Here is a 27,907-nt window from a genome sequence, read left to right as displayed (position 1 = left end):
GACTCCGTCTGGGGGAAAAAAAAAAATAGAACCCAGGACTGGGCGCGGTGGCTCATGCCTGTAATCCTAGACTTTGGGAGGCTGAGGTGGGCAGATCACTTGAGGCCAGGAGTTTGAGACCAGCCTGGTCAACATAGAGAAACTCCATCTCTACTAAAAAAAATAGCTCAGTGGGTGGTGCAACCCTGTAATCCCAGTTACTCATGAACCCGAGATCGCAGCACTGCACTCCAGCCTGGGCTACAGAGGGAGAATCTGGATCAAAAAAAAAAAAAAAAAAAAAAAGCCAGGCATGGTGGCTCAGGCCTGTAGTAATCCCAGCACTTTGGGAGGCCGAGGCGGGCTGATCACCGGAGGTCAGGAGTTTGAAACCAGCCTGGCCAACACAGTGAAATCCCGTCTCTACTAGAAATACAAAAATTAGCCAGGCATGGTGGTGCACGCCTGTAATCCCCGCTACTCAGTAGGCTGAGGCACAAGAATCACTTGAACCTGGGAGGCAGAGGTTGCAGTGAGCCGAGATTGAGCGACTGCACTCTAGCCTGGGCAACAGAGTGAGACTGTCTCAAAAAAAAAAAAAAAAAAAAAAAAGAGACAGAACCCAGGCCCCTCTCTGCTTAGGTGGGTTTAAAAAAGAAAAAAAAAAAGTACAGAAGATCCTTTGAGCAATGTAAAAAAATGTAAAAGCTTTAATGTTTAAAAAAAAAAAGAAAGAAAGAAAAAAAGGGACAGAAGGAGAAGGACCTTAGAAATCTGTAGAAATCTCAGTGGCCTCCTGGAGTCTAACAAACTGAAGTTCAAGGAAGACTAGAAGTATATGCGCCCTGATCTCCTGGCTCCCTGCCTTGATAAAGCCATTTGTATGCACAGAGGGGCTCCTCCCTGCACTGCTGTATTTAATTCTGGATATGGTATAAATAGGACTTGGCTGACTGTCAAAGCACACCACCCACCACAATGTTCCGGTTTTTTTGGGACATCAGACGAATCTGAGCCTTTGATTCCCTCTAGTGGCTTAAATTGGCAACTTTCATAGCTGGCTCTTGGCATTCGTTATTGAATGTTTAAGTATCTATTGTATGCACTAAATTGGTGCTGGGTTCGCTAGCTCTGCCTGGAATGTAGGGCACTGGTTTCATTTGAGCATTTTTGTGTCTGGTGGAAAGTGATCAGGGTTAAGCCAGAGCTCCTTCTTACAAAGCTCTTTCTTAACAAAGTTTGGCTTATTACACTGCAAACCAGTGAATTTCCCAGCTATTCTAAAGCTGCTTTATAGTAATTCTGGGAGGATGGGTTATCATATGGGTTATTTCTGCTGCTAAATGAGTTGTAGGACCTTGGGCTGTCTCTTTCACCCCTGGGTCTTAGTTTCCTCATTGGTAAAAATGAGCATGTAGGTTACACTCAAATAAATTCAACAAATATTAATTGAATACCTGCAGTGTGAGACCCTGGGCTGAGTTCTATGAGAAGGCAGCAATGAATGGTACTTGATCTCAAGGAGCTTACAGGATAATGGGAGAACCAGACATCCTGGAAGCCACATAAAATTGGGCAGGAGGAGGCTGGGCATGGTAGCTCTCACCTGTAATTCCAGCACTTTGGGAGGCTGAGGCGGGTGGATCACTTGAGGCCAAGAGTTCAAGACCAGCCTGACCAACATGGTGAAATCCTGTCTCTACTAAAAATACAAAAAAAAAAAAAAAAGCTACTTGGGAGGCTGAGGCAGGAGAATCACTGGAACCTGGGAGGCGGAGGTTGCAGTGAGAGGAGATGGCACCAGTGCACTCCAGCCTGGGTGACAGAGCAAGACTATCCCAAAAAAAAAAAAAAAAAAAACCTGGCCAGGCACGGTGGCTCTTGCCTGCAATCCCATCACTTTGGGAGGCCGAGGTGGGTGGATCACGAGGTCAGGAGATCGAGACCATCTTGGCTAACATGGTGAAACCCTGTCTCTACTAAAAATACAAAAATTAGCTGGGTGTGGCGGCACATGCCTGTAGTCCCAGCTACTCAGGAGGCTGAGGCAGGAGAATCACTTGAACCAGGGAGTCAGAGGTTGCACTGAGCCAAGATTGTGCCACTGCACTCCAGCCTGGTGACAGAGAGATGCTCCATCTCAAAAAAAGAAAAAAACCTGGAAAGATAGCTCAAAGGGCCAATCTTAGATTCTACAATAGTGTTATTTGCAGGAATAACTAGGGAAGTTGCATATCTTTTTTTTTTTTTTTTTTATAGAGACAGGGTCGTACTCTGTCACCCATGCTGGAGTAGAGTGGTGCAATCATGGCTCACAACAGCCTCGACTTTCCAAGCTCAGGTGATCCTCCCACCTCGGCCTCCCAAGTAGCTGGGACTACAGGCTTGGCCGCCATGCCCGGCTAATTTTTGCATTTTTGGTGGAGATAGGGTTTGGCCTTGTTGCCCAGGCTGGTCTCAAAACTCCTGGACTCAAGCAATCCACCTGCCTTGGCCTCCCAAAGTGCTGGGATTACAGGCGTGAGCCAGCGCACCAGGCCTGGAAGTTGCATATCTTATGACCTCTGGAGTAATGGCTGACAATGACTTATGCCTGCGCCTTACCAGGATTTAGTCTCCTTTCCTTCCCAGCCTGATGGCTTCCCATTAGCTTTGCAAAAGCGGTTGAGTTTTGGGCAAGGCCTATTATCATTTAAACTATAACCTAAATGTCTTCCAAAGTTAGCTTGGCCCAATAGCCCAGGAATAATTAAGGGAAAGGGAAGATCCAGGGTGGGTTAGTTTAGCTTACTGTTATAATTTTCCCACTGATATAACACTTGCGAAGGCCGTTTCAGATGCCTCTGAGGGCTCCTCCCCTGCAGTGTCAGCCCAAGCAGCCTTGCTGTAGAATGAAGCACAATCTCCCCTGCTCCATTCTTCTTCATCTCATTTCCCTGAAAGCAGGAATACCGGAAGCCCTTTTCCTTCCCACAGATTGGCTGCTAATCAATTTTGGTAAATAAACAGGGAATTAGAGAATTAGAAAATAAACAGGGAGACCGGGTTTAGTGGCTCACGCCGGTAATCCCAGCACTTTGGGAGGCCAAGGCAGGCAGATCACCTGAGGTCAGAAGTTTGAGACCAGCCTGGCTAACATGGTGAAGCCCCGTCTCTACTAAAAATACAAAAAAATCAGTCAGTGTGGCACACGCCTATAATCCCAGCTACTCCAGAGACTGAGACAGGAGAATCCCTTGAACCCGGGAGGCAGAGGTTGCAGTGAACTGAGATCGTGCCACTGCACTCCAGCCTGGGTGACAGAGAGAGACTCCATCTCAAAAGAAAAGAAAAAGGCTGTTTCATATTTCGAAACCATCTGACAGGAAACTACAGAGAATGGAAGATAGAACTTGGGGGGATACAAGAATATGTGTCTCTAAGAGAGGCAGGAACTCCTTGTAAGAGCCCACTTGTTCCGCAAGGTATTTCTGCACTCACAGAGAGGTCGGGGGCCAGGGGGCGGGCGGTGGGGGAGGGGGGTAGTAACCTGTCTCTAGGAAGGCTCTAAGGAGCAACCTGGAACCCAGCCTGACCTGGTATTGAAGACTGTTTTGGGGAGGATGCCAACCCCTGACTTCCTGTCTCAGTGGGAGGAAAAAAACTGTTTTTGGGAAAAAGCAGAGAAATTAAGGGACCTGAGACAGTTTAGCCCAGGCATAACGGATGGAACAGAAGTGTTTCCAAGAGCTTCATTTAGAGGCACAAGAGAAATGAAAAATAAAGAAATAAAGCAAAGCAGGGCTGTGACTTCCTCTAACACAACAACTGAGGGTGGACACTATTTGTGGAGCTGTGTGAGCATCAGCAGTGGAAAGGGAGGCGCCATGGTTGGGGAAAGAACACAGGGATGCCTGTTGGACAGATGCCTGCATCACAATGGACTTGAATCTAAACTCAGTGCCTACCCTCCCCAGCTCACCCCCAAATAAAACACATCGTACTCCTGGCTTCCCCATCACTGCTACTGCGATCACCATCCTACCAGTCATGCAAGCTTGAAAACAATCTTTGCTTTTTTTTCTCTGAGAGGGAGTCTCGCTCTGTCACCCAGGCTGGAGTGCAATGGTGCGATCTCGGCTCACTGCAACCTCTGCCTCCTGGGTTCAAGCGATTCTCCAGCCTCAGCCTCTGGAGTAGCTGGGATTACAGGCACCCACACACAGGCCCAGCTAAATGTTGTATTTTTAGTAGAGATGGGGTTTCACCATGTTGGCCATGGTTGGCCAGGCTGGTCTCAAACTCCTGACCTCAGTTGATCGTCACTCCTCAGCCTCCCAAAGTGCTGGGATTACAGGCGTGAGCCACCGTGCCCGGCCCAATCTTTGCTTTGAATCCTTTTTCTTTCTCCTCTTAGATCCAGTCAGTTGCTGTATTCCGTAGTTTTGACTATTCACATTACCTCGCAAATCCATCATTTGTTTTTTACTACCTTCACCACTATCCTAGAGCAATATCTGTTACTTGGAAAAATTTAATAGCATTTTCACAAATGTCTGTCTCAATATTTCCCTTTTCCTGTGCATTCAACACACAACTCCTAAATTATCTCTTCCTTAAGCAAGAGATCATGTCACTGTGCTCACTGCAGCAAGAAAGGACTTTTATCCCATCAACTGCTTCACTTTTCCAGCATAATTTGTTTTGTTTTTCCACATTTCTTCTTCACACCAGCCAAGCTGAACTACTACCATCCACTGAATATCCGCCCCCCACCGCCTCTCCCATCCTGTGTCTTTGATCCCGTCATCTCCCCCAACATCTCAACACCTTTCCTCCTCCTCTATTCTATCCACATGAATTCCATGTTCCAAGCTCCATATCAAATGTCACCTTCTCCATAATAAAATAAATTGCCTTTTATTCAGAGCCACTCAGTGCTAAACACTATACTAGATGATTTACATACTCTGTTTCTAATATTTACAAAACCCTGGAAGGATTTCAGCTTTTCCTGAACCCTATAATTAATTGCCTATAATTTCTCTCCTCTAAATTTGCATAGCCCTTTGATCATGAATAATTTCCCTTTATACTACACTATTTGTGTAATTGTCTTTTCATCCTTCTAAATACATGCTACTGGTCAGCAACAACTGTTACTAGACTTAAAGAAAGTAAGAAGGTTCATCTGTAAGGTTTTCTCCAGCTTCAAATGGCTATGACTCTATAATTTAAGAACATGAGTTTCTGGGCAACTTAGTGCAGTTTCCATGAGTATCATCTTCTTGGAAGCCTCTGCTAATAGAAGACAGAAAGATCAAAAACACAGTTGTTTCCAGGCACAGTGGCTCATGCCTGCAATTCTAGCACTTTGTGAGGCCAAGGTTGGCGAATCGCTTCAGCCCAGAAGTAACCTGGGACCTGGCATAATAACAGAGCAAGATCCTGTCTCTACAAAAAATTAGCCAGCATGGCCGGACGCGGTGGCTCACGCCTGTAATCCCAGCACTTTGGGAGGCTGAGGAGGGTGGATCGTGAGGTCAAGAGTTCAAGACTAGCCTGGCCAAGATGGTGAAACCCCATCTCTACTAAAAAGTACAAAAATTACAGTGCGCCTGTAATCCCAGCCACTTGGGAGGCTGAGGCACCAGAATCGCTTGAACCTGGGGGGCAGAGGTTGCAGTGAGCTGAGATCGCACCACTGCACTCCAGCCTGGGTGACAGAGCGAGACTCCATCTCAAAAAAAAGAAAAAAAATTAGCCAGCATGGTGGCATGTGCCTATAGTCTTAGCTTCTCTGGAGCCTGAGGTGGGAGGATCGCTTGAATTGGTGAGGTCGAGGGTGCAATGAGCCATGATTGCACCACTGCACTCCAGCCTGGGTAACAGAGAGACACCCAATCTCTCTAAAAACAAACAAACAAACAAACAAACAAACAGGCCGGGCACAGTGGCTCATGCTTATAATACCAGCACTTTGGGAGGCCAAGGCGGGTGGATCACCTGAAGTTAGGAGTTCGAGACCAGCCTGGCCAACATAGTGAAACCCTGTCTCTACTAAAAATACAAAAATTAGCTGGGTGTGGTGGCAAGCACCTGTAATTCCAGCTACTCGGGAGGCTAAGGCAGGAGAATCACTTGAACTCAGGAGGCAGAGGTTGCAGTGAGCCAAGATCGTGCCATTGCACTCCAGCCTGGGTGACAAGAGCAAAACTCCATCTCCAAAAAAAAGTTAACATGAGCAATTTCATTGTTCATAAAGACCAAGTAAGGTAAGAAAGACAGTCACTAGTAGGTTGTAATTTGGGGTGGTTAAAGAAGACGTGATGAATTCAGTTAACGGAGGAGCCAGTGTGAGACCAGGACTTCTAGTACTCCTGGTCTAGGACTCTTGCAACCCCTCGACATGCCTTTGCCCACAGGAACATCCCATAATTCTTTGTTGTCATATTTGTTCCCCACACATTGCCATCCAGTCTCTGCATTACTCATTAAAGATTTTCTTCTTGCAGTTTCCTACTATGTTGGAACTTTGGGGACTCACACTGAGATCAAGAGAGTGGCAGAGGAAAAAGTCACTTTGCCCTGCCACCATCAACTGGGGCTTCCAGAAAAAGACACTCTGGATATTGAATGGCTGCTCACCGATAATGAAGGGAACCAAAAAGTGGTAAGTAGACACCTGGCTGGAGTCCCTCCTCCTTCTTGTCCTCCTGCATTTGCCTTTCTTCAGTCTTCCAGTCTTTCTTGTTGGCTCTGAAAGAGCTGGAATTCCTTTTTCATCTGGCTTCTACTTGAAAGACTTTAGATACAAAACTATTGAGAAGAAAGAGTATTGCTGGGTGTGATGGCTCACACCTATAATCTCAGCATTTTCGGAGGCCAAGGCGGGTGGATCACCTGAGGTCAGGAGTTCGAGACCAGCCTGGCCAACATGGTGAAACCTTGTCTCTACTAATAATAGCCGGGTGTGGTGGCCTATGCTTGTAAACCCAGCTACTTGGGAGGCTGAGGCAGGAGAATCGCTTAAACCCAGGAGGTAGAGGTTGCAGTGAGCTGAGATCATGCCACTGCACTCCAGCCTGGGTGACACAGCAAGACTCCATCTCAAAAAAAAAAAAAGAAAGAAAGAAAAATTAGCCAGATGTGGTGGCACATACCTGTAGTGTCAGCCACTTGGGAGGCTGAGGTGGGAGGATCACTTGAGCCCAGGAGTGCAAGGCTGCAGTGAGCTATGATCACACCTGGGAATAGCCACTGTACTTGAGCCTGGGCAACATAGCAAGACCCTGTCTCTAAATAAATAAGAAGTTGTCAGGCTGGTGCAGTGACTCACACCTGTAATCCCAACACTTTGGGAGCCTGAGGGGGGTGAACTGCTTGAGCCCAGGAGTTCAAGACCAGCCTGGGCAACAAAGTGAGACTCCCTCTGTACCAACAAAAGTTTTTTAATTAGCCAGATGTGATGACACATGCCCATAGTCCCAGCTTCTCAGGAGGCTGAAGCAGGAGGATCGCTTGAGTGCAGGAGGATCACTTGAGTGCAGGAGGTCAAAGCTGCAGTGAGCTGAGATCACACCACTGTGCTCCAGCCTGGGCAACAAGCCAGACACTGTCTCTAAAAAAACAAAAACAAAACAAAAGCAAAAGAAAGAAAAAAGTTGTCCTTTCCTCTTCTCTGTCTATACCACTAATTTTATAACATGGTTTATGTTGGGAAGAGCTAAGGTTTTCACTGAAAACAGATTTCAGGATCACTATTGTAGTTTAACTTGCTTAAATAGCTGTCTACATCACCTCATTATATTGATATTGCTTGTCATTTTGTTCGCATACAGCAACATCCTAAGATACTATCTGTTCTCTGTAGAGCGAGGTCACTTCAACCTGAGTAGGTTTATTTATTTATTTTTTTATTTTGAGACAGAGTCTCACTCTGTTGTCCAGGCTGGGGTGCAATGGCTCGATCTTAGCTCACTGCAACCTCCATTCACAGGATTCAAGCAATTCTCCCGCTTCAGCCTCCTGAGCAGCTGGGATTACAGACGTGCACCACCACGCCTGGCGAATTTTTGTTGTTGTTGTTGTTTGAGATGAAGTCTTCCTCTGTTGCCCAGGCTGGAGTGCTGTGGCGCCATCTCAGCTCACTGCCACCTCCACCTGCTGGGTTCAAGCGATTCTCATGTCTTAACCTCCCGAGTAGCTGGGATTACAGGCATCCACCACCACGCCCAGCTAATTTTTGTTTTTTTAGTAGAGACAGAGTGTCACCATGCTGGTCTCGAACTCCTGACCTCAGGTGTTCCACCTGCCTCGGCCTCCCAAAGTGCTGGGATTACAGGTGTGAGCCACTGTGCCCGACCTCTGAGTATGTTTATTTTAACAGCTTCTTGGTCAGCCTAGATTTGATACTCTCAGTTCTGAATGAAGTGATGTTCATGTTTATTACAGCCCATGTTCCTGTAATAAAAATCCAAGAATGACTCTGATAGATTCTCTTCTTTGATCACACTTGAGGCAGGTTCCTGAGGTCTTTCTGACTAGAGCTAATCTTGGACTTCCCTTTCTGCCCTCATAGAAAGCATTTTGAGCAAAAATGCTGCCAAGTCAGGTTGGTGAAAATGCTCTACGCTTGGTATCTTATCACCCTGTCCTGCCTACAATAATCCTATCAAGCAGGTTCAACCAGAAACCCCCTCAGCCCTGATGCTCCCTCTTAGTAATTTCATGACACCCACCCAGCTCCTTGGTTGTAAACTCCCCTTGTACTTGCTGGAATCAGAGTCAAGCCCAATCTCTGACTCATAGGTCTTCATACCTATTACCGTGGCCCTTTTTGAATAGTCTGTTTTACTATCTTTAACAAGTTTCGGCCAGGTGCGGTGGCTCATGCCTGTAATCCCAGCACTTTGGGAGACCGAGGTGGGTGGATAACCTGAGGTTAGGAGTTCAAGATCAGGCTGGGCAACATGGTGAAACTCTGTCTCTACTAAAAGTACAAAAAAATTAGCCAAGCCTGGTGGCATCTGCCCGTAATCCCAGCTACTAGAGAGGCAGAGGCAGGAGAATAGCTTGGAGCTGAGATCGAGCCATTGCACTCCAGCCTGGGCAACAGAGCAAGACTGTCTCAAAAAAAAAAAAAAAAAGTTTCACTGGATAATTTTCTCATTAACAATTTCACACATCTAACTTTCACCCAAGTATTTTCATTTGAATTAAAGAAAAAAGGACTTGCTTGGTTATATAGCCAAGTGAATATAAGGATTAGGATGTTAATTATTGATTTCAAAAAGCCCTTGATATGGCTTTAAGCAGTCACAATTCCCTGCTTGTCTTCAGTTGATACTGTGAAGCAAGGATGTCCATTTATTCAATCATTCAGATTACACAAATTTATTTAGCACTTACTGTATGCCATGCTAGGTACCAGGATACAATAGTGAAGAAGACATCATAGTCCTTGCCTTCTTAGAGGTTATAGTGAAAAGACATTTAATAATTTTTTACAAAGAGCCTGGCACAGTGGCTAGTGTCTGCAATCTCAGCTACTCAGGAGGCTGAGGTGGGTGGATTGCTTGAACCTAGGAATTTGAGACCAGCCTGGGTGACACAGTGAGACTCTATCTCTTAAATAATTTTTATTTTTTAAGAAAGGAGGGGAGGGGTAGGTAGAAAGGTAGGAACAAAGAAACCAATAAATATGCCAGGTACAAATCTGTTTAGCACATATTATCTCATGTTATTTAATATGTGCCAGTTGCAGTAGCTTGTGCCTGTAGTCCCAGCTACTCGGGAGACTGAGGTGCAAGGACTGCTTGAGGCCAGGAGTTCCAGAAGGCCTGAGCAACAGAGTGAGAACCCCCATTTCTAAAACAATTTTTAAAATTTGTTAATGTAATACTCATAACTAGGATTAATGGGCCCATTTTACAAATAAGGAGCTGAGATATGCCCACATGTGTGTAAACACACAAACATAGTGACACATTGCCTAAGGTCACCTAATTTGCATTTTCAAATTAGGCACTCTGGGCTGGGCTGGGCAGACACAGTGGCTCATGCCTGTAATCCCAGCACTTTGGGAGGCCCAGGCGGGAGGTTCACTTGAGCTCAGGAGTTCAAGACCAGCCTGGGCAACATGGTGAAACCCCACCTCTACTAAAATTACAAAACTTCGCTGAGCATGGTGGTGCAGGCTTATAATCTCAGCCACTTATGAAGCGAAGGTGAGAGAATGGCTGGAGCATGGGAAGTTGAGGCTGCAGTGAGCAGAGATGGCGCCACTGCACTCCAGCCTGGGTGACAGAAGGAGACCATCTCAAAACAAAACAAATGAACAAAAAACAAATTAGGCACCCTGACCTCAGTGCCTGGTCTGAGAACCACTAGCTGTATTACCTTCATAAATAATGTGAAAGTATAATATGTGCTATGTAGGCTTCTTCTCCAAGAAAAGACCAAATGGCGGAAAAATCCTGATCTGAAACATCAAGAGAGATCTGCATCCATCTCCATTTAGAGCAGTTTTACGATTGCTCTGCAGGCGATGGCACAGCAGAATGGCCGCCAGAAAGTTGAGCTGCTCCATCTGTTCTATACAAGTCCTAACAAATTGTTCCAAGTCCACCAGGAATGACATAATACAAACAGCCCCAAACCACTGAAATTCATATTTTTAATTTTTTTATTTGTTTGCAAAAGGACTAAATTGATGTTCATTTTTCTCCCATCACACCCTGATGAACTGCTTAGTCTCAACACTACATTTCTTAGGATAAAAAACAAAATAGGCCGGGCGCAGTGGCTCACACCTGTAATCCTAGCACTTTGGGAGGCCGAGGTGGGCAGATCATTTGAGGTCAAGAGTTCGAAACCAGCCTGGCTAACATGGTGAAACCCTCTCTCGACTAAAATCACAAAAAATTTAGCCAGGCATGGTGGTAGGCACCTGTAATCCCAGCTACTTGGGAGACTGAGGCAGGAGAATTGCTTGAACCTGTGAGGCGGAGGTCACAGTGAGCCGAGATCGCACCACTGCACTCCAACCTGGGTGACAGAGTGAGAGTCCATCCCCACCCCGCAAAAAAGACTATCTTGCAATTGTATAATTTCACCTTTCCAAAGATGTCAGATGCTTGCCTATACCTTATCCCTTTTTTCTTCATTAAATATGGAGACAGTCTCGGCCTGGGCAACACAGTGAGACCTGTCTCTTAAAAGTAGGTGTGTGATGGCCGGGCGTGGTAGTTCACACCTGTAATTCCAGCACTTTGGGAGGCTGAGGCCGGCGGATCACAAGGTCAGGAGTTCGAGACCAACCTGAACAACACGGTGAAACTCCGTCTCTACTAAAAATACAAAAATTAGCCAGGAGTGATGGCGGATGCCTGTAGTCTCAGCTACTCAGGAGGCTGAGGCAGGAGAATCGCTTAAACCCGGGATGAGGAGGTTGCAGTGAGCAGAGATCGCACCACTGCACTCCAGCCTGGGCGACAGCATGAGACAACATCTCAAAAAAAAAAAAAAAGTGTGTGTCAGGCCGGGCACAGTGGCTCACACCTGTAATCTCAGCACTTTGGGAGGCCGAGGCGGGCAGATCATGAGGTCAGGAGCTCGAGAACAGCTTGACCAATATGGTGAAACCCCATCTCTACTAAAAATACAAAAAAATTAGCTGGGCATGGTGGCACACACATGTAGTTCCAGCTACTTGGGAGGCTGAGGCAGAAGAATCACTTGAACCCGGGAGGCGAAGGTTGCAGGGAGCTGAGATTGCATCACTGTACTCCAGCCTGGGCAAAAGAGTGAGTCTGTGTCTCAAAAAAGAAAAAAAAAAATGTGGCTGGGTGCAGTGGCTCATGCCTGTAATCCCAGCACTTTGGGAGGCCAAGATGGGTGGATCACAAGGTCAAGAGTTCAAGACCAGCCTGGCCAATATGGTGAAACCCAGTCTCTACTAAAAATACAAAAATTAGCCGGGCGTGGTGGTGTGTGCCTGTAGTCCCAGCTACTTGAGAGGCTGGGGCAGAAGAATCACTTGAATCCGGGAGGCGGAGGTTGCAGTGAGCCAAGATTGCGCCACTGCACTCCAACCTGGGCGACAGAGCTAGGCTCCGTCTCAAAAAAAAAAAAGTGTGTGTCTTTGTGTGTGTGTGTGTGGAGACAAGATTTTAGGGAAAGCGAGGAAAAGCAGATGGAGTCATACCTACCGGAATGTACTATGCACTATGGTAGCAGTATGCCCCAAACACCACAGGTTGAAGCAGGGAGTCACCATTCTAACTGGGGAGTCGAGAAAGGCTATATTCAGAAAGTGGTCCTTGAGCTTGATCTTGAGGCCTTATATAGGTGTTGTTGAGGCAAAAATACAAGAGGAAAAGGCATTTCAGAAAGAAAAAACTGCATAATCAAAGCCGAGATCTATCAGAAAACACTATTCAGAGTCAAGAAACATCAGGTTTGGGGACAACGAGATTCAGAGATCTGAGGGCAGGAGTCAAAAATGAGGTATGGTCCAGACTGCACTGGCATAGGTGTAACATTCAGAAGGCCAAGCCTTCATCAGTGTGCACAGGTGATGGGAAACAGATTTTCAGCCAGGGGAGTTTTGCTACACAAATGTGTGGAATTGTGGCAGGCCATTTCTCCCTAACAATCAAACAGATGGGCCTGCATGACAGTCACACAGACAGGCCTGCACAGCACTCCAGTTACACAGACAAATTTCCACAGCACTGCCTTAACACTGAGCAAATAATTAAACCTAGGGAAATCAGTGCCCAGACATCAAAGCTAGAAATATAAACATATGGTCAGTAGGAGACGTGCATAGGCTTCTCCCTATCCTGGAGCAAGTCAAAATAACGGAGACAGTCTCACTTTCCTAGTGCCAGGACCTGACTTGGGTTGTCGAAATCTGAGACGAGCCAAGGTAACAGAGGCAGTTGTTTGAATAGATTTATTGGAAAGTCTAAGGCAGCTCTTCAGACCAAGCTGTAAATGAGATAAGATAGGAATAATCACTCCGGATGGGCACGGTGGCTCACGCCTGTAATCCCAGCACTTTGGGAGACTGAGGTGGGCAGGTCACTTAAGGCCAGGGGTTTGAGACCAGCCTGGCCCACCTGGTGAAACCCCATCTCTACTAAAACTACAAAAATTAGCTGGACATGGTGGCATGTGCCTGTAGTCCCAGCTACATGGGAGGCTGAGGCAGGAGAATCGCTTGAACACAGGAGGCAAAGGTTGCAGTGAGCCGAGATCGTGGCACTGCACTCCAGCCTGGGTGACAGAATGAAACTGTCTCAAAAAAAAAAAAAAAGAAAAAGAAAGAAAGAAAGAATGAATGAATCACTCCAGTACCACAGTAGATAGATCTTGAAGATACTGAGACCCTCACAGCTTAATCGGACTTAGCAAGCATTTTTTTGGCCTCTGACCTTCTAGTTGAAACAAAATTAGTTACCTATAGACTTAGGCAAATGCTATACTGCACATAGGCACATAACCCCAACCTATATAAGCACTAAGAAAATTGTACACTTTTGAGTTGGTCTGGTGGAATTATCTCCAACCTTCTCCCTGTATCTGGTTACAGTGATAAATTCCCTTCTTTCCTAGTTTGTGTGCTTCTCGTTATTGGGCCATGAGAAAATGCAACTGGACCCGGCTCTTTCCGGGAAGAGAATGATTAGTATTCTTTGGGTATTGAGCCGAACAATTTTTAAAACCTTAGGGGCCTTCTTGAACCCAGAACCAGGCTAATAAAAATGATAATGCTAACACTTGAATGCTTACTATCTCATTCCCACAAAAATCCTCTGAAGTAATGCAGCCCCCTTTTATAGTTCAGGATCTTAAGGCTTAGAAAGGATAAGTGATCAGAGCCAGGCACACAGCTGTCAGAGGAGAGGCTTCCGTGTGGAGATCACTTGACTTCCCAGCCAGCAATCCCAATCACTGCGGCCTGGCACAGTGTTTTTTCTTTTTTTTTTTTTTGAGACGGAGTCTCGCTCTGTTGCCAGGCTGGAGTGCAGTGACACAATCTCGGCTCACCGCAACCTCCACCTCCTGAGTACCTGGGAGTACAGGCGCGTGCCACCATGCCCAGCTAATTTTTTTTTGTATTTTAGTAGAGATGGGGGTTTCACAATGTTGGCCAGGCTGGTCTCAATCTCCTGACCTTGTGATCCACCCACCTTGGCCTCCCAAAGTGCTGAGATTACAGGCGTGAGCCACCACGCCCGGCCTAGCGTTTTTTTCAAAATCTGTATCACAACTAGTTAGTGGATCCTACATGATAAGAAATTTTGTTTTTTTTTTTGTTTTTTGTTTTTTGTTTTTGAGACAGAGTTTCGCTCTTGTTGCCCAGGCTGGGGTGCAATGGCACGATCTTGGATCACTGCAACCTCCGCCTCCTGGGTTCTCCTGCCTAAGCCTCCCGAGTAGCTGGGATTACAGGCATGCACCACCATGCCCAGCTAATTTTGTATTTTTAATAGAGACGGGTTTCTCCATGTTGGTCAAGCTGGTCTCAAACTCCCGACCTCGGATGATCTGCCCGCCTTGGTCTCCCAAAATGCTGGGATTACAGGTGTGAGCCACCACGCCCAGCCTTGTTTTGTTTTCTTTCTTTTTTTTTTTTTTTTTGAGATGGAGTCTTGCTCTGTCGCCCAGGCTGGAGTGCAGTGACGCGATCTCGGCTCACTGCAAGCTCCGCCTCCTGGGTTCACGCCATTCTCCTGCCTCAGCCTCCCGAGTAGCTGGAACTACAGGCGTCTGCCAACACACCCGGCTAATTTTTTGGCTAATTTTTTGTATTTTTAGTAGAGACGGGGTTTCACCGTGTTAGCCAGGGATGGTCTTGATCTCCTGACCTTGTGATCCGCCCACCTCGGCCTCCCAAAGTGCTGGGATTACAGGCATGAGCCACTGCGCCTGGTCATTTTGTTTTCTTTTAACATAGACTAGACAATATCAGAGCATACTGCACATATACTCATGAAACTCATGTTTCAGTTATATATGTGTACGCTGTGTCATGAAGAAAAATGTGTTTCTTTTTTTTGACTGAAGTGCAGTGGCATGATCTCGGCTCACTGCAAACTTTGTCTCCTGGGCTCAAGCAATTCTCCTGCCTCAGCCATCTGAGTAGCTGGGACTACAGGCGTGTGCCACCATGCCTGGCTAATTTTTGTAATTTTAGTAGAGACAGGGTTTCACCATGTTGGCCAGGCTCGTCTGGAACTCCTGGACTCAAGTGATCTGCCTGCCTTGGCCTCCCAAAGTGCTGGGATTACAGGCATGAGCCCCGGGCCAGAAAAATGTATTTCTTAATGTGAGTTTGTTGAAAACAGTTTGAAAGTGCTTGCTGTACTGTTCTTCTAGCAGTCCAAAGCAGCCTGATTCTACTTTGGACCACAGCTACTAAGATTCTTCAAATTCAAATATACATTTCAAGACAAAGCCATCTCTGGATGCTAATCCAAATACTAAAATAAACAAGCAGCTTGGCGCGATGGCTCACGCCTGGAATTCCAGCACTTTGGGAAGCTGAGGCGGGTGGATCACCTGAGGTCGGGAGTTCGAGACCAGCCTGACCAACATGGTAAAACCCCGTCTCTACTAAAAATACAAAATTAGCTGGTGTGGTGGTGCATGCCTGTAATCCCAGCTACTTCGGAGGCTGAAACAGGAGAATCGCTTGAACCCAGGAGGCAGAGGTTGCAATGAGTGGAGATTATGCCACTGCACTCTAGCCTGGGCAACAAGAATGAAACTCCATCTCAAAAATAAATAAATAAGATAAACAAGAAAGAAATTCCAAAGCCCTCAGGCCAAAAAGTTCACCCACCTCTCAAAGCCCACAAAACCCCAAAGTTCCTAAAAATTACCCAGTGCTTCACTGTCTTCTAGGTTTTGCTTCTCTTCATTCTCCTAGAAAGTACAAACTGACTTCATTGTAAGTGATTATGCATCTGGGGGAAATATGGACAAATCAGAAAGAAAGAGAAACATTAATAGAGCACCTATTAAGTGTTCCAAGCTTACCTGCCTTATCTCCAGGTGTAAGGCCCCCTTACTTTCAGTCTTTGAATGGAGACAAACCCTAGAGCTTCCAGTTTTTTCCTGTTGTGAACGCATTTCCTTCTTTTCCAACTATCCCAGAAATTTTGCATTACTAAGGCAGCTCTACCACCTGCCAAGAAACTACCCTTCCAGCTGGACACGGTGGCTCACATCTGTAATCCCAGCACTTTGGGAGGCCGAGGCGGGCAGATCACCTGAAGTCAGCAGTTCGAGACCAGCCTGACCAACGTGGAGAAACCCCGTCTCTACTAAAAATACAAAATTAGCCGGGCGTGGTGGCACATGCCTGTAATCCCAGCTACTCAGGAAGCTGAGGCAGGAGAATCACTTGAACCCGGGAGGCGGAGGTTGTGGTGAGCCAAGATCATGACATTGCACCCCAGTCTGGGCAAAAAGAGTGAAACTCTGTCTCAAAGAAAAAAAAAAAAGAAACGAAACCTACCCTTCCTATGGAGTACAACAGGATGTGGGGCCAACAACACCCTACAAACATTTTTCTGTTTTGTTTTGTCTTGTTTTGAGACAGAGTCTCACTCTGTCCCTAGGCTGGAGTGCAGTGGCATGATCTTGGCTCACTGGAACCTCTGCCTCCTGGGTTCCCGTGATTCTTCTGCCTCAGCCTCTTTAGTAGCTGGGATTACAGACATGTGCCACCACACCCAGCTAATTTTTGTATTTTTAGTAGAGACAGGGTTTCACCACGTTGGCCAGGATGGTCTCGATCTCTTGACCTCGTGATCCACCCGCCTCGGCCTCCCGAAGTACTGGGATTACAGGCGTGAGCCACCATACTCAGCCACAAATATTTATTTATTTCATTTTATTTTTTTGAGACAGTCTTGTTATGTTGCCCAGGCTGGAGTGCAGTGGCCTAATCTCCACTCACTGCAATCTCTGCCTCCCAGTTTCAAGTGGTTCTGCTGCCTCAGCCTCCTGACTAGCTGGGATTACAGGCACACACCACCACACCTAATTTTTTTCTTTTTTTTTTTTTGAGACGGAGTTTCACTCTTGTTGCCCAGGCTGCAGTGCAATGCCACGATCTCTGCTCACCACAACCTCCACCTCCCAGGTTCAAGCAATTCTCCTGCCTCAGCTTCCCAAGTAGCTGGGATTATAGGCATGTGCCACCACGCCCAGCTAATTTTGTATTTTTAGTAGAGATGGGGTTTCACCATGTGGGTCAGGCTGGTCTCGAACTCCCGACCTCAGGTGATCTGCCCATCTCGGCCTCCCAAAGGACTGGGATTACAGGCGTGAGCCACCGCGCCAGGCCACCTGTCTAATTTTTGTATTTTTTAGTAGAGACGGGGTTTCACCATGTTGGCCAGGCTGGTCTCGAACTCCTGACCTCAAGTGATGTGCCTGCCTTGGTGTCTCAAAATGCTTGGATTACAGGTGTGAGCCACTGCACCCAGTTACATTTTTTCCTTTTTTTAAATTTTGTTTTATTTGTTGAGACAGGGTCTCACTCTATCACCCAGGCTGGAGTGCAGTGGCACAGTCTCGGCTCACTATAGCCTCAACCTATTGGGTTCAAGCAAACCACCAGCCTTGGTCTCCCAAAGTGCTTGGATTACAGGCATGAAACACCGCGCGTCTTGCCCCCACAAACATTTAGAACAAACAAGTACCACATCCAGGAGAAGGGCTGTGATCCTAGCTCTTCCCCATCTGTGCCTAAAGCAGAGGGCTTTCCCTTGAGTGCTAGGAACCCCATGGAATTATCTGCAAAATAATATGTGAGTTTTTTCTGGGTCAGAGTTCATAGGTTTTATCTGATTGAGAGAACCTTCTCAGTAAAGGATCTGAGGAGCTGCAGAGCATCACGTGATTGAGGGCAGGGTTGAGGGCTTGAGTGAAACAATTTGGAACAGCTGCAGCGGAAAGGTGCCTGGGAGATGCCCATATGCTTGCATGCCTTTTTTAGTGCCCTTTTGTGTATCTGGAACGCTCCCTCCAGGCCTTTTCTCCTTGCCTCTCAAAGCCTAGCTCAAATGCCACCAACTTTTCTGGGACACTCTCCTTGATACTATTTCAAATAAATCATTTCTTTTTCTCTGTTTATATGTCTTTCCTTGTTAATTTCACTTGATTATTAATCACTTGAACCAAAGAAGAGATTTGCCAGGCGCAGTGGCTCACACCTGTAATCGCAGCACTTTGGGAAGCCGAGGAGGGTGGATCACCTGAGGTCAGGACTTTTGAGTCCAGCCTGGCCAGAATGGTGAAACCCCATCTCTACTAAAATAAAAAATTAGGGCTAGGCGTAGTGGCTCACACCTGTAATCCCAGCACTTTGGGAGGCTGAGACAGGCAGATCATCTGAGGTCAGGAGTTCAAGACCAGCCTGGCCAACACGGGTGAAACCCCAGCTCTACTAAAAATACAAAAGTGAGCAAGGCGTTGTGGCATGCATCTGTAATCCCAGCTACTCAGGAGACTGAGGCAGAAGAATTGCTTGAACCCAGGAGGCAGAGGTTGCAGTAAGCCAGGATCGCACCATTGTACTTCAGACTGGGCGACAAGAGTGAGACTCCGTCTCAAAAAAAAAAAAAAAAAAAAAAAAATTAGTCCAGCTTAGTGAAATAGGGCAAAGGAAGCAATAAGATATGCATTTATCTCATGTGTGCAGAGGGGTAATTGTGAGTTCTCTCTGTCCTTTGTCCACAAGCAGTCTCCTTGTAGGCAAATTGTGCAGGAGTACTGTAAGCTTTTTTTTTTTTCATCTTTGTAGCTACCTTATTTCTTATTCAGGAATAGAATGGAAGGCAGGCCAGGCATGGTGGCTCATGCCTGTAATCCCAGCACTTTGGGAGGCCAAGGAGGGTGGATCACCTGAGGTCAGGAGTTCAAGACCAGCCTGGCCAACATGGCGAAACCGTCTCTACCAATAATACAAAAGTTAGCCGGGCATGGTGGTGTACACCTGTAATCCCAGCTACTCAGGAGGCTGAGGCAGGAGGACTGCTTGAACCCAGAAAGCGGAGGTTACAGTGAGCCAAGATTACACCACTGCACTCCAGCCTGGGCGACAGAGCAAGACTGTCTCAAAAATAAATAAATAAATAAATAAATAAAACCAAGTAAACAGTCCTGTCTCATAGAAGTCTCTCAAATACTTAAAAAAAAAAAAAAAAAAAAAAAAAGAATGGGAGGCAGGTTTGCTGACATAGTTCCAAGCTCAACCTTCCCTTTGGCTTCCCAAGGGGTCTCGAGGTTTCTTTTCCTTTCACAAGTCTATGCTTAATATATGCATAGCTCTACACTCGTACATTTTCCTCCTTTCCTTGACTTAGCTGTGTGAACTTCAGTATGTAACTCAAACTTCAAATTCCTTACCTGTAAGATGGAGTGGTTCTGAGCAATTAATAATACTTTATAACTAAAAATGCTACACAAACATGAAGTGTTATTATTTTTGGAAGGAGAGGCAAGGCCTAGGTGCAAATGTACTGTATTTTTAACTTTTATTTAGAACAGAGGTCTCTTGGACTCTTAGCCCCAGGCTTGACTACTTTGTGCCACTGGGAGTACTCCCTTTCCTCTTCTTCACACCATCAGGAAAGGCAGGCTGAGAGTTACGCTGCTTGACTCTGCCTCGGTCTATCCCACAGGTGATCACTTACTCCAGTCGTCATGTCTACAATAACTTGACTGAGGAACAGAAGGGCCGAGTGGCCTTTGCTTCCAATTTCCTGGCAGGAGATGCCTCCTTGCAGATTGAACCTCTGAAGCCCAGTGATGAGGGCCGGTACACCTGCAAGGTTAAGAATTCAGGGCGCTACGTGTGGAGCCATGTCATCTTAAAAGTCTTAGGTAAGATAGGATGCCACAGTGAATGTCTACAGCTTATTTCTAAGGTATCTAAGAGGGATAGCCATACGCATCACGGTGGTACAAAACATCATGTTCAGTACTTTGTATTACACATTCAGAGGTCACCTCGTCCAGTTCCCTGGAAAGAAATGTGTATCTTCTGTATTATAGCCATAATAAAAAATGAAAATATAAGAGCAATTTTCCATAGTTGTCTATTACAAAACATATTCTCTAATATTTAAGTGGGATCTTCATATTTAAGTCTCTCAGATATGATTCAAATTCATTTCTGTTTTTTGACAGCAAGAGCTACTAAGTTCTACTTAATTGCTTCCAAATTAATACACTTCTGTATCAGTAAAACCATGCTCAACTTTCCTAAAATGTCCAATAATAATGTGTCTTCTTTGAGAAGTAATGAGGCAGCCTCTGCCCCAAAAATTAAAACAGCACCACTGGAGTTGGGGGTATGTGTGCTTAGGGGATGGAGGTGGATGTTTTGCTGGGGGTAGTGTAAAGCAAGACTAGTTGAATCCCCACTCAAAAGTTGACCAAAATGGATGGCTGGAGAAGCAACTCAATAGGACATAATTTTTCCATTGAATCTGGTGTTTGGGGATCTTTGAATCACTACACTTTTGCTTGTTGTTGCTGTTGCCAGTGAGACCATCCAAGCCCAAGTGTGAGTTGGAAGGAGAGCTGACAGAAGGAAGTGACCTGACTTTGCAGTGTGAGTCATCCTCTGGCACAGAGCCCATTGTGTATTACTGGCAGCGAATCCGAGAGAAAGAGGGAGAGGATGAACGTCTGCCTCCCAAATCTAGGATTGGTAAGTCATCTTCCTACCAATCTATTGAGCCAACAAAATAGTCCTCTATCCACGAGCTCTAAATCAGCTTTCTCAGCAACTGTGTGACCTGAAATACCCTGCTGAACCTCCTGAACTTCCATTTTTAAAATCCATTAACTAGAACAGAAAATCTGTCTTTCCTTTCCTCAAATGACATGTAAAAGTAGTAAAAGAGATTGGAAGAAATGTACTACATAAATCCACTATATCTAAATATTATGTTTAGTATCCTTTAAATGTTCACAATCTTTTGTAACTTTTGAGAATGTGCTACAACTTAAAAAAAATGTTTACCTTTCTTCTCGTGTTCCCAAAGGATATCTTTTCCATCATTTCATTCTTATCAAATAGTATTACAGAATCTCAGGTCAGTGATACAATAAAGTAAACAATAAATATAGATACCATCACTAAAGGGATTTACAGTCATTCTTTCTGCTTGTGCAGACTACAACCACCCTGGGCGAGTTCTGCTGCAGAATCTTACCATGTCCTACTCTGGACTGTACCAGTGCACAGCAGGCAATGAAGCTGGGAAGGAAAGCTGTGTGGTGCGAGTAACTGTACAGTGTAAGCATCCAAAGAGGTTTTAATTTCATTTTTCTGTTTGTTTTTGCATTGTAGATCAATGTTAAGACATTCTAATCATAAGTAAGAGTAAGGTTAAGGTCAAAATCTTTATCTCCAGAAGGATATGGCTATCACCAAAATAAATTCAATAGTTGCAAAGACCACTCAACAATTGACTGGCCAGGCACAGTGGCTCACACCTGTAATCCCAGCACTTTAGGAGGCCCAGGTGGGCAGATCAGTTGAGGTCAGGAGTTCGAGACCAGCCTGGCTAACATGGTGAAACCCCATTTCTACTAAAATACAAAAATTAGCTGGGTGTGGTGGTGGGTGCCTGTAATCTCAGCTACTCAGGAAGCTGAGCCAGGAAAATCTCCTGAATCTGGGAGGCGGAGGTTGCGTTGCAGTAAGCCAAGATCACGCCACTGCACTCCAGTCTGGGTGACAGACCGAGACTCCCTCTCAAAAAAAAAAAAAAAACCAGCCCAGCGCGGTGGCTCACGCCTGTAATCCCAGCACTTCGGGAGGCCGAGGCAGGCAGATCACGAGGTCAGGAGTTCAAGACCAGCCTGACCAACATGGTGAAACCCCATCTCTGCTAAAAGATACAAAAAAATTAGCCAGGTGTGCTGATGCGTGCCTGTAATCCCAGCTACTTAGGAGGCTGAGGCAGGAGAATTGCTTTAACCTGAGACGCGGAGGTTGCAGTGAGCCGAGATGGTGCCATTGCACTCCAGCCTGGACAACAGGGCGAGACTCCAACCAAAAAAAACAAAAACACATCAGTTGACTCTGTATTTACAAACATGTGAATTAGCCAGCCCCCTAAAGAAATTCACTATATCCAGGAGAGTACTAAATAAACACTATTCCTAAAAACAAAAACAAACAAAACCGTGCAGCTAGTTAGTTATATGCCACCTACCATTCTAGGCAAGTAGATGAGATTTCTCCCCTCCACAGAGTGTTTGTGAGTGCATACGTGCATGTGCTCGTGCACACACACATGTGTACATGTGTTATAATCAAGAATTTGATTTGCTTCAAGTACGGATGAGAGACAATAGTAGGCGACTAAGAGCATCAGCCATGGAGTCAGATTAACTGCCTGGATTTCAATCACAGCTACCACTGACTCTGTAGTACCTTAGGCATATTTCCCAATCTATAAAGGAGAATAATAGGTAACTGTCTCACAGAGTTTTTCTTTTTTTCCTTTTTTTTTTTTTTTTTTCTGGACAGGGTCTTGCTCTGTCGCCCAGGCTGGAGTGCAGTGGTGCCATCTTGGCTTACTGCAGCCTCTGCCTCCCGGGTTCAAGCGACTCTCCTGCCTCAGCCTCCTGAGTAGCTGGAATTACAGGCACATGCCATCACACCTGGCTAATTTTTGTAGAGACAGGGTTTTGCCACATTGGCCAGGCTGGTCTCAAACTCCTGGACTTAGGCGATCCACCCTTCACCTCCCAGAGTGCTGGGATTACAGGCGTGCGCAACGCCACCTGGCCTCTTAGAGTGTTTCTGAAAAGTTAGTAAATGAACACATTTACTCACAACTGCCTAGGAACAGGGCTTGACATACAGTGGGTGTTCAGTAACATTAGCTATTATTATAATTTCTCCTTAATCAGTTTAGTAACTTCAGACTTTTGAACCAAATCCTATATCCACAAGCCATGTTTGCAGTGTTAAAATTTATTTGGTGCAATAAATACTATGCTAGGCTTATCATCTAGAGATTGAGTCTTGAAAAAAAGACAGGATAAACCAAGTTGAAAGATAAAAGGAGGCAGGGCATGGATATTAATCTTTGTTACATTGTCTCCATAACATCTTTGTTAAATTGTCTCTAATTTCTCAAATGCTCTTTGCACCACTTTTAACATTTTCCTAACCCCCACCCTGTTTTTTTGTTGTTGTTTGTTTGTTTTTGAGACAGAGTCTCACTCTGTCACCCAGGCTGCAGTGCAATGGCGTGGTCTTGGCTCATTGCCACCTCCACCTCCCAGGTTCAAGCAATTCTCCTGCTTCAGCCTCCCGAGTAGCGAGTAGCTGGGACTACAGGCGCGTGCCACCACACCTGGCTAATTCTTGTATTTTTAGTAGTAGAGACGGGTTTCACTATGTTGGCCAGGCTGGTCTCGAACTACCGACCTCATGATCCGCCCACCTCGGCCTCCCAAAGTGCTGGGATCACAGGTGTGAGCCACCACACCCAGCGCCCCCTTATTAATAAATTAAATAAAACCTTTAATTTGTCAGAATCAGTATTTTACTTTTTTCAAAGTTATACTTCAACATTCTGTGCCTATTTTGGTTTAGCTGTTTTCTCACTGATTTGAAAGAGTTCTTTATTATGTATTTATATACTCTATTTATTAGAATTTGCACTCTGGTGGTTTTAAAAATATGTCCATGTAATTATTTGCTACTTCTCCCTTCAAGAGGTATACCTTTGTCCAGGCGCAGTGGCTCACACCTGTAATCCCAACACTTTGGGAGGCCAAGGCGGGCAGATCACTTGAAGTTGGGAGTTCGAGATCAGCCTGACCAACATGGTGAAACCCTGTCTCTACTAAAAATAGAAAATTAGCTGGGTGTGGTGGCACATGCCCGTAATCCCAGCCACTTGGGAGGCTGGGGCAGGAGAATCACTCGAACCCGGGAGGTGGAGGTTGTAGTGAGCCTAGATTGCGCCACTGCACTCCAGCCTGGGCAACAAGAGCAAAACTCTGTCTCCAAAAAAATAAAAAGTACACCTTCATTTTCCTCTTTTTGAGTATGATCTGAACTTAGTGACTCACTTCTGATGAGTATAATACAGCAGAAGTGATGGTATGTTGCATCTGCAAAAGCACTGCAGCTTGCTTTCTTAGATGATAGATCTCTTAGATCTCAGATCACTCAGATCCTCTCTCTCTTAGATCACTCACTTTATGGGAAGCCAGCCGCTTTAAGAGCCTTATATAGAGGCCCATGTTTTATGTTTTATTTTAAGTGAGGAAACTGAGGCCTCCAGCCAACAGCCATATGAATGAGCCATTTCAGAGGCAGATCATCCAACACCAGGCAAGCCTAGGAACAGGGCTTCACACATGGTGGGTGTTCAGTATCACTAGCTATTATTACTATTAACAGATTGCTGGATTAGACATCGAGCTACAAAGTCGCAGACTATAATTCCTGGGGTCAGCTGTTTAACTGGTGGAGAAATTATTTCCATCTCTACCAGACAGAGGTCTACAAGTTGCCCTTACAGAGTTGTAAATTGCCAAGCTCTGTACTTCTTTTGTCTATTTCCAAGTTTCAATAATTTTTCTTAAAAACACAACAGTCAGGCTGGGTGCAGTGGCTCACGCCTGTAATCCCAGCACTTTGGGAGGTCGAGGCGGGCCTCACGAGGTCAGGAGATCGAGACCAGCCTGGCCAGCATGGTGAAACCCCGTCTCTACTAAAACACACACAAAAAATTAGCTGGGCATGCCTGTAATCCCAGCTACTTGGGAGGCTGAGGTAGGAGAATCGCTTGACCCCAGGAGGCGGAGGTTGCAGTGAGCTGAGATCAGGCCACTGCACTCCAGCCTGGGTGACAGAGGGACACTCCGTCTCAAAAACAAAACAAAACAAAAAAAGTAACAGGCAGTTTTCTGGAAAAGAAATAAAAAATGGTCAATAAACATAAATAAAGAGGCCCCCCAAAATCCTTTTTTCCCCACTAGGTTGAGAAAAAAATATCACCCTTTTAATTTTAAGCTATCAGTTTAGTAAATATAAAAATTGTAGAATCTATATTAGAAAGGTTATGAGGAAACAGGTGCTTTTACATTTTTGACTAACATATACATTGGTAGCACAATTTAGATTTATCTATAGATTTCTGAGGGGTAAATATGTTAAAGTAAAACTTATGCAAAGAAGAAGGATAAGTGTACAACTTGATAGATTTTCAAAAGTGAAGATAACTGTGTAACCAGTATCATGATTAGGAACCTGTTTCTGGCCAGGCACAGTGGCTCATGCCTGTAATCCCAGCACTCTGGGAGGCCAACCTGGGCACATCACCTGAGGTCAGGAGTTTGAGACCAGCCTGACCAACATGCCAAAACCCCAGCTCTACTAAAAATACAAAACTTGCCAGGCGCGGTGGCTCACGCCTGTAATCCCAGCACTTTGGGAGGCCAAGGTGGGTGGATCACGAGGTCAGGAGATCGAGACCATCCTGGCTAACACGGTGAAACCCCATCTCTACTAAAAATACAAAAAATTAGCTGGGCGTGGTGGTGGGCGCCTGTAGTCCCAGCTACTCGGGAGGCTGAGGCAGGAGAATGGCGTGAACCCGGAGGCGGAGCTTGCAGTGAGCCGAGATCCCACCACTGCACTCCAGCCTGGGCGACAGAGCAAGACTCTGTCTCAAAAAAGAAAAAAAAAAAAATACAAAACTTAGCTGCGGATGGTGGTGCACACCTGTAATCCCAGCTACTCGGGAGGCTGAGGTGGGAAAATCACTTGAACCTGAGAGACAGAAGTTGCAGTGAGCCGAGATCGTGCCACTGCACTCCAGCCTGGACAACAGAGTGAGAGACTCTGGCTCAAAAAAAAGAACCTGTTTCTAACTCCTGCTACCTCTCCATAATCCAGGTTTCTAACTTTATGGATTACTTTTCCTGTCTCAAAACTTTAAATAAGTGGAATCATTCCACTGTGTCTGGTTTCTTTCATTTCCCATTATATTTTTGCGACTCATCATTGTTGTTGCTTATAGCTAGAGTATGTTATTTTTCATTGTTCTATAGTATTTCATTGTATAACTATACAATTAGTCATTCATTTTATTTCAGATGCAAAAGTGCATTCCATTTTATCCAGTAATATTTCTGTGGATTTATCTTTTAGAGACATGCCCCAAGTGTCCAAATACATATGGAAAATAATGATTTTTCTTTTCTTTTTTTTTGAGACGGAGTTTCACTCTTGTTGCACAGGCTGGAGTGCAATGGTGCGATCTCTGCTCACTGCAACCTCCGCCTCCCAGGTTCAAGCACTTCTCCTGCCTCAGCCTCCTGAGGAGCTGGGATTACAGGCCTGCACACCACGCCCAGCTGATTTTTGCATTTTTAGTAGAGTCAGGGTCTTACCATGTTGGCCAGGCTGGTCTCGAACTCCTGGCATCAAGTGATCCACCCGCCTCAGCTTCCCAAAGTGCAGAGATTACAGGTGTGGCCACAGCACCCAGAGATATATTATTTTCAATTGTGAAAAATTGAAAGTGATTTAAATTTCCATTAACAGACAATCCATCTAGATTACGTGTCCTGGAGCTGGGGCAGTGGGGAAAACAGCATTCTCTATTTGAAATTACTCAGGTAAAATAACTCCATTCCTTTGAGACCTTAAATAAAAATATCCAAAGTTCAATTTCTTTAAAAAATAAAATTTTGGCTGGGCATGTGGCTCACACCTGTAACCCCAACACTTTGATGGAGGTGGGCAGATCACCTGAGGTCAGGAGTTTGAGACCAGCCTGACAAACATGGAGAAATCCCATCTCTACTAAAAATACAAAATTAGCCAGGTGTGGTGGTGCATGCCTGTAATCCCAGCTACTCGGGAAGTTGAGGCAGGAGAATCGCTTGAACCCGGGAGGCAGAGGTTGCGGTAAGCTGAGATCGCGCCATTGCATTCCAGCCTGGGCAACAAGAGCAAAACTCTATCTTAAAAATAAATAAATAATTATATCATTTTGTTTTTATACGAATAAATAGGCTGGGTGCAGCGGCTCACGCCTGAAATCCCAGCACTTTGGGAGGCCAAGGTGGGTGGATCACCTGAGATCAGGAGTTCGAAACCAGCCTGGCGGACATGGTGAAACCCTGTCTCTACTAAAAATACAATAATTAGCCAGCCATGGTGGTGTGCGCTGGTAATCCCAGCTACTCAGGAAACTGAGGAAGGAGAATCACTTGAACCCGGGACGTGGAGGTTGCAGTGAGCCGAGATCCCACCATTGCACTCCAGCCTGGGCAACAAGAGCGAAACTCCGTCTCAAAAAAAAAAAAAAAAAAAAAAAGAATAAATAGCAAATTCTGTTGATTAGGCATCCAAAATATAGGCAATATCCATGTACTTGTTTCTATATACATTGCTTTCATCCTAGCCTAATCCATCATCATCTCTAGCCTGCACTATTATACGCCTCGTAGCCAATGTCCCTGCTTTCTTTCCTACTTCTCCACTATTTATTTTCCCTAGAGCAGCCATGGTGTACTGTCTCAGATATAATTCAGATTGTGTTACTCTTTTATTGCTCTCACATTAAAATCTTTGCCATGGCCTATGTGGGCTGGTCCTTTCCTGTCTCTGGACCTCATCTCCCTCTACTTTCCCTTGCTTACTATGCTCCAGACCCACTCACATTAATTGTACTTGCTGTTTTCTGCCTGGAATGCTCTGTTTCTAGATAATCACAAGATCGTCCTTTATATCATATATGCCTCAACTCGAATGTCACCTCCTCAAAGTCTTGATCACCCAAACTTAAGTGGTATCCCTCCATTACCCCTCTAAAATTCACTCATCCAATTTTGCCTTCATGGAATTTATCCATTATCTGAAATTATC

At 45.4% G+C, this 27,907-nt stretch overlaps 1 protein-coding gene across 2 annotated transcripts in view; it reads left to right on the top strand.

Annotated features, from left to right (window-relative positions):
* Window positions 1–27,907, top strand: part of CLMP (CXADR like membrane protein) — a 126,850-nt gene that overhangs the window by 92,344 nt on the left and 6,599 nt on the right. Inside the window, exons 2-6 of one of the 2 annotated variants that reach the window (XM_009247183.4) lie at window positions 6,474–6,631; window positions 19,668–19,869; window positions 20,534–20,701; window positions 21,170–21,292; window positions 26,579–26,652. In XM_009247183.4, the coding sequence (XP_009245458.2) occupies window positions 6,474–6,631; window positions 19,668–19,869; window positions 20,534–20,701; window positions 21,170–21,292; window positions 26,579–26,652 (725 nt within the window). The remainder of the gene's footprint in view (window positions 1–6,473; window positions 6,632–19,667; window positions 19,870–20,533; window positions 20,702–21,169; window positions 21,293–26,578; window positions 26,653–27,907) is intronic. The other variant, XM_024255037.3, reaches the window with a different exon arrangement.

Source organism: Pongo abelii, chromosome 9 (assembly GCF_028885655.2).
Source record: "Pongo abelii isolate AG06213 chromosome 9, NHGRI_mPonAbe1-v2.0_pri, whole genome shotgun sequence".
NCBI classification, from domain to species: Eukaryota; Metazoa; Chordata; class Mammalia; order Primates; family Hominidae; genus Pongo; species Pongo abelii.
This window is presented reverse-complemented; position numbering and strand designations above follow the sequence as displayed.